This window comes from Ustilago hordei (assembly GCF_900519145.1).
Source record: "Ustilago hordei strain Uho2 genome assembly, contig: UHO2_contig_25, whole genome shotgun sequence".
Classification (NCBI taxonomy): domain Eukaryota; kingdom Fungi; phylum Basidiomycota; class Ustilaginomycetes; order Ustilaginales; family Ustilaginaceae; genus Ustilago; species Ustilago hordei.
In genome coordinates this window covers 80,647-93,092 of record NW_024545257.1, presented here as the reverse complement: position 1 = coordinate 93,092, position 12,446 = coordinate 80,647, and the positions used below count along the sequence as shown (strand labels likewise).

Genomic DNA, 12,446 nt, shown 5'->3' with positions numbered 1-12,446 from the left:
TAAGCTTTACATTTGTTGACCAGAGCATGTCTATACACTTGCGTGTGGCGCGGGTTTGCCGCGGATAGGCTGTTGAGCAGTGGTAAACAGGCAACTTGGCCTTTGTCGCTGTACATTAAGATGGAAGGGAAGAACATCAAGCCTTGGTAGAGACAAAGTCTTCTGGGTGTTCGCTCTTCCACCACTATTATCACCGAATCGAAATTAGTAGGAGACCAGAAGACAGAGAGGGTCAGTATCGGTATCGGGCACACAACTGAGAAGCGCTTTAAACGCTCTGAATGGGGAACTTGCCTCTACACTACGACGAATACCCTCTTCAACGCTAACGATGGGTGCATAGCCTAGCGCTCTACGCGCCTTTTCAATGTTGTAGTAACGCGGGCTTGCCGAGTAAGTAACCTTGTACTTTGTAAACTGCGACTCCCTTCCTGTCAACCAAGAGAAGGTCTCTGCCAAACCCGCCAAAGTAAGACCCCACTCCTTGGAGATCTTCCAAACCTTTTCCTGTGGCATGACGTGACCCATGCCGGCCCACAGTGCACGTGGGAAGTCCCAGAAGGGAATGGGTTGGCCATTAGTGATGAAGAACGCCTCGCCGGCGACAGGGATGGATTGCTCGACAAGAGGAGTCTGGTCACCGAGCGGGTTACCGGGACTGGCAATGTCTGGGTTCATCAAGTGGAAGAACTGGTCGTACTTGTTGCGGATGACAGGGCGGACGTTGAGTTGGTGCTTGAGCGTTTCTGGGCTGAGAGTGGTGGTGAGCTTGCGGGCATAGTCAGTGGAGCCGGTGGGAGTGTCGCTTCGAGCCTCGCTTGTGGGGACGGTACGTTCAGAATCGAGCTGGTCATCTGCAAGGATTCTTGTCGAGATCATGACCTCGCCGAGCTTCTGAGCAGGGTAGCCAGGAGCATCGAGCTTATCAGCGGCAAGGAGGTGGGCGTGAACGACGTTGTCGACGTAAGTCCAATCAAAGAGGTTCTGGTTGTCACCGATCTGGAAGTGAGTCTTGCGTGTTCGGAGGAGGTTGAAGAAGCCGGGGAGTGCTTGTCGGTCACCAATACCAAAGATACCTGCTGGCCTGAGAGCTATCGTCTTGAGCCTTCCTGCTTGCTTCTCATTGGCTTGCAATACGAGCTTCTCTGCTTTCGCCTTTGTGTCATTGTAGGCGTCAAGAGGCTTTGAGGGGTAGGGAAGACGCTCATCAACATTGATCAAGCTGTTACCATCGTAGACGACCCCTGCACTTGATGTGAAGACGAGCTTTGTGACAGCAAGTTCGGACTTGTTGGCAACAGAAATGACGGTCTGTGTACCAACCACGTTGACCTTGTGGTAGATCTCTGGGCCGAGACCAGCAACGGGGCTGGCTGTGTGGTAGATGACGATGCCCTTGTTTGCGCCAGACTCGATACCGGCCTTGTCGCGGACCTGGATGAGCGCCTTACGAAGCGAGTCTTCTGAGGTGATGTCGCCGGTGTAGTAGTCGACCTTTTCGATGGGCTGACGAGCGGCGTGGAGATCGAAAACTGAGACATACTTCTCGCCACGTTGACGAAGAGCAAGAGCGATGCGAGAACCGAGGAAGCCCGAGCCACCGATGATGAAGTGAGCCTCGCCCGAAGCAGATGATGTCGACATTGCGGCAGATGCTACAAGGCTGAAAAGGGATTGGCGACGATGGTAGTGGTGATGGTAGTGGTGATGATAGTGGCAGTGGCGGTGGCGGTGGGCGGTGTTGGTTGCTTCTGGTCGTCGATAGGGATCAGTCGGCTTGTCCGCATCTGCCTGATTTTGGCTTTGAGAGCCGTAGAGTGAGAGGCGTAGAGTGCGAGAGAGAGAGAGAGAGAGAGAGAGCCGTTTGGCTTTTGCTGGAACAAATCACCGAGCTCTGTTCTTGTTCGCCTTCTCTTTTGGATTTGGGCCATCTGCGTTTCTTTTGACCTTTTGGGCGTTTGGCCTGTCGAGAGTGTTGTTGCTATGGAAAGCGTTGTCACCTTTCCAAATGTCACATGGCCTAGGCCCTCTTCTTCGAGCATCGACCACTCCTTCGCCCTGATCACATCTTGATTCCTCTCTCTCTCTCTCCAACGTCACTGGATAGCGTTCAGCGCTGACTGTCGCTATCGGAAGAGCCGACGGCCGCCTTGCGACTGGAATCGCGCGCATATCGGATCGCCCGCCACTTTTCCCACGCTTACACTCAGCAAATCGGGAGCAAGCCGACAGTGTCGAGAGCAGACTACTACCACCATCTCAGCACATGCATCGCAATCATGTCGGCCGCAGAAGATATAGAGGAGCCGCCACCTCCCATCACGGTCCTTCTCTTGAGGTCTCCGGTGTCCATGTCCAAAGGCACAGATCCATACCATGACGCTTTTGGCTCCTTCTGTCTGCCATCCTTCGCCTCGTCCGCGCTCGAGTCCGGGGCTTCAACACCGCTTCCAAGCCTATCCATAGGGCCCAAGTCGTCATTAGCTTCCACCACTGATAATGGTGCACTTGATCTCATCAAGACTGCTCTCACGCAGCAAGCTGCTGCCGCCAACCAGTCTGAATCTTTATCAGATCAGCCAGCATCCGCATCCGCATCCGCATCCGCATCCGCATCTTCAGCTTTACCAGTCTCACCAACAGGAAGACGCAAAGGCAAATTCATCCAGGATCAGCGGCGACTCATGACGCATCATCTCTCCTATCCCTCAGATGCGAGCGGCAAGGAGGTCGAGATGGAATACTGCGTCACTTCCTTCCCTATCCTTGCTCACAAGTTTGTCAACCAGGATCGGTTCGTCGATCGTCTCTTGTATGGATCTCCTGCCCAAGGAGTTGTTCATGGCAACGCCTACCGTGGCATGATCGTCACTAGCCAAAGAGCGGTGGAGGCATACGTTTCAGCCGGTGTGAAAGCTCAGGAGGTTCTTCGAAACAACAACAAGACTTCGAGTAGCTCTCCAACACAATGGAACCGCGTTCCCTTCTTTGCTGTCGGTCCTGCCACCTCTTCAGCGCTTCGCGCAGTGCCATTGGCTCCATGGCTGCGACCACGTCTAGTCATGGGAGGAGAAGCTACAGGGACAGGAGAGACCCTGGCTCGATACGTGATCCGTCACTTGTCAACACCTTGCATCCTGCATCACAACTCGGACCTGCACACAGCAGAGCAAGCACCGCCGCTTCTGTATCTTGTCGGCGACAAGAACGCTTCCACCATTCCAGATATTCTGTCCCAGGCTTCGCCGCCAACGGGTCCAATAGCCTTCGAAGAGCTTCAAGTATACGAGACAGCTCCAGATCGGCACTTTGCTGAAGGATGTCAAGTGCTCGCCAAGACGCTCCCTTCCCTAGTCTCTAGACCCCCCAGTCGACGGCCGAGTCATGGCAGCATGTATTCTCGTCTTCCAGGTAGCAGACGCCCTAGCGGTGGTAGTACGACGTCCATCGACCATGCCATCTCTAAAAGTGCCATCCCCAAAAGTGCCATTGCCAGTCGAAAGTCGAGTGTCGAAAATCTTGGTGCCCGAGCTGGAGCAGACATGGGAGGGAATGCGACCATCTCCTCGATGCAGAACCTTAGCCATGTTGCTTCGGTGGGCACACCGCTCGGCGTCAGCACCATGACGTCTGCGACACCCAACGAGGCTAGCAAGACTCGCCTCGAGAGTCTGAGCGTTCCTGCAGCGCTTGGCGGCTCACCACAGATGATGGCTTCGTCTGCTACAATCGAGCCAGAGGCAATCAATCCGATCGAAGAAGAGTCGGTGCTCAAGATGCTGCGATTAAAGGCGAAGAATGCCGATACAGCGGGCAACAGCAACTTGAAACAGCGCATTGCGAGACCAGATTGGATCGTCTTCTTCTCTCCGAGCGGTGTCAACTATGCATTGGAAGAGTTCAGAAGACGCAGATGGATGCCACCCAAACAAGAGTCGAAGCCCTCTGGCGACACTGAGACGGTCAACTCGAAGACGACAGTGACCTCTCACGCTTCTACAGATGGTCGACGATCGTCCAACAACAGCACCTCGAGAAAGTATCCACGCATCGCTGTCATCGGAAGCACTACACGTGCATGGATGGTGGAGAAGCTCGATATTGAACCTGATGCGGTAGCGGCCAAGCCAGGACCGAAGGAGCTCAAGGATGCGATTGAGGCGGTCGAGTTGCGTTTGCGTTGCAAGGCACCATAGTTGGCCGGCAATGCGACTGCTCTCGATGCCAAAGCCGTGTCTTGCGCCTTGACACATCACTCATCCATCGCTGTCGCCGTTGGCATAGACGTTGGCAAATGGCAATCTCATGTCCTCTACCTTGTCCTCTTCCCATCGTCTGCACTTGTTGTCTGACATGCTTCCTATTCCGAGAGGAGGAATGGGGCGTTGAGATGCATTGCAGCGCCGGCAGCGCTTTTTACCTGGGGGACCTTTTCGTGGTTGCAGTCTTGCTACTACGACTCAGCCAACAGTGTTGCTACGACGACTTAGCCAGCAGTCTTGGCGTCCACTCAGCTCAAGCCGTTCTGGTGAGCGGCAGATCCGATGACAGTATCGGAAGCTTGTCCGACAGTCTTGCTCGGCTGGAATGCTCTCTTTGCGAGTGACACTTGCGATCCCTTGGTTCTTCTGCCTGCCCTTCTCCCAGCTCTGGACAAGCGGATGAGCCGTTGCTCTAGTCGCTCCACCAGCCAGTCTGCACGGAGCACCATAACGGCAGCGCCGATCAGCTCAGCTTTCACAACTGTGATTTGCAAGCAAACGTCACATCACTACCCAAACTCACTCAACCGCCACACACGCCTCCATCTTTCGCATCACACTATCACAGTCCGCAAACTTACACGCGTGTATATATAAGCCAGCGAGACGCTCCGCCAGGCAGACCGAACACCCTCCTTGGCCACATTCGCAGTATCGTCGAAAAAACACCTACTCCAACGAAACACCTACTCCAACGCAATTCTCGACATTACCATCCGAGCCCGAGGCAGTCAACGCTGACAGCTTTGCCCCCATCATGGACACAGCTTTCATCAGACGGCCTGCCAGCAGTGCGCTTCAAGTCAACCCGCCAAATGCAGACATCCATCTCGGCCGCTGGGGTAGCAACTGGGCCTGGACCGTCTTTTGTCTCATGGCAGCTTCCACTCTTGGTCTCTTGATCTGGTCCGTGAGAGTTCCTCCTAACCGACGGGCTTTCCACTACTTGCTCATTGCCGCTCTCGCCATCTCCACCATCTCGTGGTTCTCTATGGCCAGCGATCTCGGTTCTACGCCTGTCACTGTCCAGTTCCTTCGCAACAATCCTCTTGGTGGCGGCTTTGGCGGCTACCCAACTCGCCAGATCTGGTACAGTCGCTACATCGACTGGTTCTTGACTAGCTCGCTCCTCTTGCTCAGCCTGCTTTTGATCACCGCTCTGCCTCTTTCCGTCATCTTGATCACCCTCTTCTTCAACCTGTTGATGGTTGTATCCGCTCTCCTCGGTGCTTTGACCCGATCCGGATATAAGTGGGGCTACTTTGTGCGTACTCAGCATCGATCGCCGTCTTCTCCTCCACTCTTGCCACTTTGAGTCTCGTTGCTGACTTGGAATCTCTTGTCTCACTCTCGATAACTTTTCCCATGACAGGTCTTTGCATGTGCCGCGCTGGCCTACGTTCTGTACCAGATCTTTGCCTCCGGCTTGCGCTCAGCTCGTCGACTCGGCGCTGGCTTTGGTCGTGCGTTCCTTGCCGCTTCGACTCTGTTGGCCATCATCTGGCCGATGTACGCCATCTGCTGGGCTTTGAGCGAAGGCGCGAATGCCATCGGTGTCAGCGAGGAGGTGATTACCTCTAACCCTGATGTTTGCCTCATACTTGGCAACCATGTTACTGACCGTAACTTGTCTTTGCCTCTGTTTTCAATCCTCCTAGTTCCTCTGGTACGGTCTCTTGGACCTCTTCACCAAGCCTATCTTTGCCTTGTTGCTCCTCTCCATGCTAAGCAATTGCGACTACAACGCCTTGCGTCTCCAATCGGGCAAGGCCTCGGAGGACGACATTGTCGAGCACGAGCAACGAGGGCGACTCGAAGAGAAAGCTCATCAAGCAATTGCCTCGCAAGGTGGTGTCGGCTCTGCACCCGTTCATGATAGGACTGCAAACACTACCGCTACGACTATGCCTCATCCTCACATCGCTCCGCCCACAGCTGGTAGCATTGCGCAGACCACTATGACTCCTGTTCCCATCACCTGATTGCCGCCTGGCGTTGGTTTTTGTCCGCCAATCTTCACTCTCGCTCGATTCGATCTGTCTCTCGCCTCTTGTAGCTGCCTGTTCTCATTACGTTTCTCATCAATGAATGCACTCAGAATGCACTCATCTCATCTCATCTCATCTCAGCCCTGGTCGTGCTCGTGTTCGTCAATGCAAGCATGTGTATGTCTGTCTCGCTCTGAAGTTTGATGCCTGCTTCTCAAACGTCCGTAGCATGTGGGCAGCTCATAGTAACAAGGCCTTTCAATGCGTGTTGATGCCAACTCACCGTGACTATAATCAACGACACAGTCCCACCTTGAAGCACTCATCATCTGAACCTTGGCCAGCACCTCGTGATGAAAGGAAGACCGTAGTATTTCTGCCCCAATAGCAGCATCAGTTTTGACCTTTGAACAAGACCGCTTGTTGAGCATCGTTGTTCAAACTTATCTTACCAACAGTTGCTGTTGAAGATAACGATGCAGCAAGACACTGAAGATGACACAACGGATCTGGTAAGAAATGCGGTACCGCCTCGACCCGCTCCTTGCGACACTCGCTCATTAAGGAGGATGCTCCCACCTTTGACATGTATAAACAGTGCCTGTCTACATTCCGCACCAAGAGGGGGACTAAATACATGTATGTTATAAGAGGCTAAGGGTAAAGGAAAGAACCTAGGTACCGCTACTGTATATACAGCTCGCGTGTAAACTGTCCCACGATTTTAGATGTTGCCAGACATCACTCCAATGCTCAATAACCATATGTCTTATTGCCACACTCTCTTATATTGTCTGAAAGGCCTTGAGAATACCTATTCAACCATACCAGCTTGATGTATCAAAAAGTGCAGTCAAAGAAAATAAAAGGTGTGTGATTTTTTCCCCCCTTCTGGGACAGTAAACAGAGCATGCTGCCAAATAGCAACACCACTCCATTCCTGTCCTTGTGGGCTTTCAATTACAATGAAACTTGCAATGAAACTTGGTGGGCACCTACATATACATCAAAAGTAGTGACATGCAAAGTTTCAGCTCAATCAGATGACTGTAAGCAATCCAGCAGCACTTCCAGTCTGACACCATCATTTCTATACTATCATGCCTAAAAACCCACCCCAGAGAAGCACAGATCTGCACTCTTTCATCTCCACAATGGGGAATCTATCCATTCAGTTGCCAAGCAACTTGGTTTGAGCAAGTCTACTGTGAATCACATCAGCAAAAGCACCTCAACTGATGTACCAAAGTCAAAGGGTTGCTGCCCAAAATAACTCCTGCCCCATCATGTTCACTTCCTGAGCCACTATTTCAAGCTCAATCCTACCTCCACTGTCAGGAAAGCATGTCAAGCACTACAGGAGACATTGCAAGTCAAAGCTTGCCCAACCACAGTAGGAAAAAGGTTACATGGTCAGATGAGACAAAGATCAACTTTTTTGGACCAGATGGTAAGCAGTTCTGTTGGCTTAAGAATGCTCACTTCAACAGTAAGCTTGTCAGGCCTACAGTCAAGTTTGGCAGCAGCTCCATCATGATCTGGGGCTGTATGATGTGGAAGGGGTGGGAGGTATGTGCTTGGTGCTGGGTATAATGGATTCAGACCAGTACATCAAAATCCTGAATGACAAGCTTGTCAAAACAATCTCAGATTTGCACCTTTAGCATAAATATACTGAGATCATTTTTCAGCAAGATAATGACCCTAAACACATGTCCAAGAAGACTACAAAGTGGTTGACAAGCAATAACATCAAGGTTATTGAATGGCCAGTGCAGTCCCCTGACTTAAACCCAATTGAACACCTCTGACAGCATCTCAAAATGCAACTTTCAAAGTATAGTACAATTGCAAAGTCCAGGGATGAACTGCTCAAGAGATGTGAGGCTGAATGGGCAGCAATCACTCCAGAGACATGTAGGAACCTAATAGAGAGTATGCCACACTGCATAAAGGCAGTTCTGAAGGCAAAAGGAGGGAATACAAAGTACTAAGGTTTTGTACAGGAGGGCTACATATACTGTCCCACAATAAAATTATTCTCAACTCTTTTTTGATGCACATTTTTCTCATGCAATGTCAATATCAATTACACAGTCTTGTAGAGAAGAAGCAGAGCTTTCCAACAGTGTAGGTTAAGCATAGGTTTGATACATTGGTTATTGAGCATTGGAGTGATGTGTGGTGACATCTGAAATTGTGGGACAGTTTATGCACAAGCTGTATATATCGAGCTGAGAGCTCGAGGCTGCCACCATGTTTCTTAAGGTCAATAGGGCCATTCAACGCATGTGCTTTTCTAGCTTTACCCTAAAGTGAGCAGTACCAAAAAGCAAATTTGGCAGAGAGTTGCATCAATCCTGTAAAGCACTCCAAGAAGAACTTTATGCTACTAATTCTTCAGAAGCAGTATCTTTGTCATCCCCCACACTGCAAACCATAACCATGCCACAACACTGTCAGACCACTCTCAGTTGGCAGTCAGCCCTTGCAATGGCAACAAGTCTCCTTCTTTCCAGCTCACCTGCCATTCCATCTGCCTGCTCTGCTGCACAGCAACCCAACTTGATTTCAACTGTTGCAACCATCAGACCCATTGCAGATCAGCTATGGAGCACACAGTATCTTGCAGACCAAAGGGTGCAGCAAAAAGACTGGGCCTCAGATGACATTCTTTCCTTGCTTGACAAGTTCCATCAGAATGATAGACAAGCCTTCTGCAGGATGGTCAGAATGTGGCCAGAAGCATTTGATTGCATCCTTAAGCAGATCAGAGATCACAAGGTCTTCAAGGCCAACTCCAGAAGCACATATTTCCAGCTTGCTGTCTTCCTCTACAGAATGGGATGACATGGAAATGGTGCCAGCATCCAAGATGTTGCTCATATACTTGGCTTGACCATGGGATCAGTTGTCAACTATAACAACAATGTGACAGCTGCTCTCTTTGATGCACACAGCCAGAGCTTAACTTGGACAATGTAAGCGGTTGCGCACCTGGAACCCGAAATCTATTGTTAAGGCTGACTAGAATCAACCTTGGTAAAATCTTCCATAAAAGCCTTCTATGATCTTTCTTGCTGGAATCTATTGTAGAAGCCCCTTAGGATCTTTCTTGCCAGAATAGATTGTAACTATGGTTTATAACAGATTTTGACTAACCACTGTGGACACTCCATCCAGAGGTAGCACAACACAATCAAGGTCTTAGCAAACCTCCTTGAACCACATCAGGTGTGTGGCAATGGTGTCTGTCTTGACATGAGCATCTGTAGTGTTGACAGTTGCATGATTAAGCTGATTGATTGAGAACCAGACCACAGTGCACAACTGCCTTCATTATGAGATTGAGAATGCCAGAATGCAGAGACTGCCTTTGGTATCAATTGTTATCTGGACTGCAGTAGAGTACTGCCTACATATGTTGTCAAGTAGCAGTGATACAACACATGTGCTATGTTAGAAGCAATGGCCTGCAATTGCAACTATGACAGAACAACTAAGTATATGATATGGTGAAGATATAGCTAGTTAAGTGTAGAGTGGATTAGGATCCACTTGACTGTTACTACAGAGAGAATGTATGGTTGTATAGATGTCCTTGCAGTGTCACCTGTGACATTGCTCTTGCTCATCTCAGGAGGTGTAGGGTCTCCTTCGGAGCTGCCCCTCCTCCTCTCTTCTTTCTTACAGCCCTTGTCTCTCTTAGGGTGTATGCTCATCTTGACACTGCTTCTCCTACTCCTTGTGGTCGAAGAGACCAAGTGCCGCTTTATTGTTGATAGGGGTTGCCCCCACTTCTTCCCAGTGGTGGGGCGCTCTCTCATCTTGCCCCTGATGCCGCTTGTCACAGGGTCTGCGCAGAAGGTCTTGCGCAGAAAGATTTGGAGCAAGCATTGGGTGTCGACAATCTGATCAGGTTAGTGGCACATATAATTTGCAAGATCAACCAAGATCTGGGGTTCTGATTAATCTCACTGGGATTGATCAGAATAAGCCTATTCAGTATTTTTTACCAAAATGTGCTGAACAAAGCCCCCATCAGTACAGAATGGGTCATTCATCATGAGGAAGCAACAGGAGGATCGGGAAAGGGGGTGTCACAGGACTGGATGGATGCGCAGGAAGAAATGGATTCATATGAAGAGACCATGCACAACAATCGTGAATCAGGAAAAGGGGAGTTCTGACAGAGTTCAGTGAGATCAGTAGGACCAATGGCTCTATGGCAGAACTCATCAATATTGGCAAAAACAAGTCCACTACTACAGAGTTCAGTAGAAATGGTAGTACCATGCTTGTATGACAGACCTCATGGGCACTGGTCCAAAGATATTCCTATCACCAATGCCACAAGAGGATAACCAAGAACAAGGAAGAGGTCACCACTGGATGAGGAGGGGGCCTTGCACAACAATGAAGTCAGTGTGGGAAAATGGGTGCCAGCATCAGGGGTAGATTAAAGGGGGTGTGCTGCCACTAGGATGAAGTGGGGTGACCTCTATTGATGAGGAAGTGACAAGTTGGCCTTCCTTGACCATGAAGGAATGGGAGGAGCAGTGCTTGACAAAGAGGGGTACTCTCAGGAGAGAGAGCCAAAGCAGAGTTGCAGGCAACACAGCAAAGATGTATATAACCATACCTCCTCATCATAGTAGTTGAGTGGATCTCCATCCACTCTACACCTTACATTACTAGCTATAACTTCACAATAAGTATACTTAGTAGATTTGTCACCAGTAGCAATTGCAGAGCATTGCTACTATCATAGTGCATGTGTTGTATCACCACTTGATGCCATCCAAAGGCAGTTCATTCTGTGGTCCAGATATTGGTTTATACCAAAGGCAGTTCATACTGTGGTCTGGCTCTCTTGATCATTAGAAACCAAAGGCAGTCATCCACTGCAGTCTGGGGATCACTCAGTCACCCAGTTGGCACACTGGACACTTGTGTCAAAGCAAACAACAGCATCAGCACCAGACCTTGGTGTCATCACAACATATCTATAGCTATTGATTGTGCCAAGCTACCTCTGGACAGAGTGTCCACAGTGGTTAGTCAAAACCTGCAATAACTTTCAAGCTATCACATATTTGAGCAAGAAAAGTCATAGAAGGCTTCTACAACAGATCTCAGCAAGAATCATAATAAAGGCCTTTTACCACAGATCTCAATAGAATCAGTAGTAGTTATCTTTCTACTACAAATTTCAGGTTTCAGGCACACAACCTCTGACAGGGGGTTCCCAGCACTGGAAGGTGAGGGAGGCATACAGGAAACAATCACATGCAAGGAAGAGGACCAAGCTCAGTATCATGTGGATGGTTACCACTCAGGGGGACATGCTCACAGCCACATAGAGCCAGCCACAGGGGTGACTGCATGGTCAGGGAGCATGACAATAAGGTTTGTCATGTGATCAAGGGGTTCACTTGATAAGAGATCAGAAGATGGTCACTGGTTAGGAGGAGGGAGAGCTGTGTTAAGGAGTAAGGAGACTGGGGATTAACCACAAGGAGGAGGAGCAGTGTTGAAGAGGTCAACATGCATCACCAGGAGAAGAGGAGCAAGGAGGTGAGGGGGCAGTGTTGAACAAACCAACACACTGTCCAGGCAGTAGAAGAGCAACATTGAAGGAGTCAGCACAAAGCTCAAGGAAAAGGGGAGTAGTGATGGAAGGAGTCAATAACCCTCTTCAGGAGGAGCAGGAGGGATGTTGCAGGGCAACACCAAACAAACACATAAATACTCCCATTTCACCATAGCATACAAATGGATCCTTATCCACTCTACTCTATACTTTCTCACTCTTTACTTAGTTACATTCACATCATTGCAATAGCAGGGCATTTGCAATGACCTCTCGATCGTGTGTGTTGCATCACCATCGGAAGTCAACTGTAGGCTGTATTCTCTAACACTTGTGGTCCATGTCAGAGGTCGCATGCCTGAAACCCGAAATATGTAGTAAAAGGCAGTTACAATTAATCTCAGCAAGATCTGTAGTAAAGGTTGCCTAATATTGTTCCTGCTCAAATCTGTCATAGAAGTCTTCTATGACTGTTCTTGCTCAAATATGTTGTAACTTGAAAGGTATCACAGGTTTCAACTGACTGCTGGGGACACTCCATCCAGAGGTAGCTCAGCATGATCAATAACCAATAAATATGTTGAGATGACACCAAGGTCTGGT

General features: G+C 49.6%; 4 protein-coding genes across 4 annotated transcripts; 3 read left to right on the top strand and 1 right to left on the bottom strand.

Moving 5' to 3' along the window:
* Window positions 1–136: 136 nt before the first annotated feature.
* On the bottom strand, window positions 137–1,644 carry UHO2_07232 (putative ERG26 - C-3 sterol dehydrogenase (C-4 decarboxylase); the record flags this gene model as incomplete). Its single annotated transcript, XM_041555048.1, has 2 exons — window positions 137–184; window positions 301–1,644. The coding sequence occupies 2 exons, from the start codon at window positions 1,642–1,644 to the stop codon at window positions 137–139; spliced, it is 1,392 nt and encodes a 463-aa protein (XP_041410982.1).
* Window positions 1,645–2,279: 635 nt separating this feature from the next.
* UHO2_07231 (uncharacterized protein) lies at window positions 2,280–4,196 on the top strand (the record flags this gene model as incomplete). The annotated part of the gene is made up of 1 exon (XM_041555047.1): window positions 2,280–4,196. The coding sequence occupies one exon, from the start codon at window positions 2,280–2,282 to the stop codon at window positions 4,194–4,196; it is 1,917 nt and encodes a 638-aa protein (XP_041410981.1).
* Window positions 4,197–5,019: 823 nt separating this feature from the next.
* UHO2_07230 (uncharacterized protein) lies at window positions 5,020–6,244 on the top strand (the record flags this gene model as incomplete). The annotated part of the gene is made up of 3 exons (XM_041555046.1): window positions 5,020–5,526; window positions 5,635–5,829; window positions 5,921–6,244. 3 exons carry the CDS (start codon window positions 5,020–5,022, stop codon window positions 6,242–6,244), a joined length of 1,026 nt encoding a protein of 341 aa, XP_041410980.1.
* A 2,451-nt stretch (window positions 6,245–8,695) lies between these two features.
* UHO2_07229 (uncharacterized protein) lies at window positions 8,696–9,100 on the top strand (the record flags this gene model as incomplete). Its single annotated transcript, XM_041555045.1, has 1 exon — window positions 8,696–9,100. The coding sequence occupies one exon, from the start codon at window positions 8,696–8,698 to the stop codon at window positions 9,098–9,100; it is 405 nt and encodes a 134-aa protein (XP_041410979.1).
* Window positions 9,101–12,446: the final 3,346 nt, after the last annotated feature.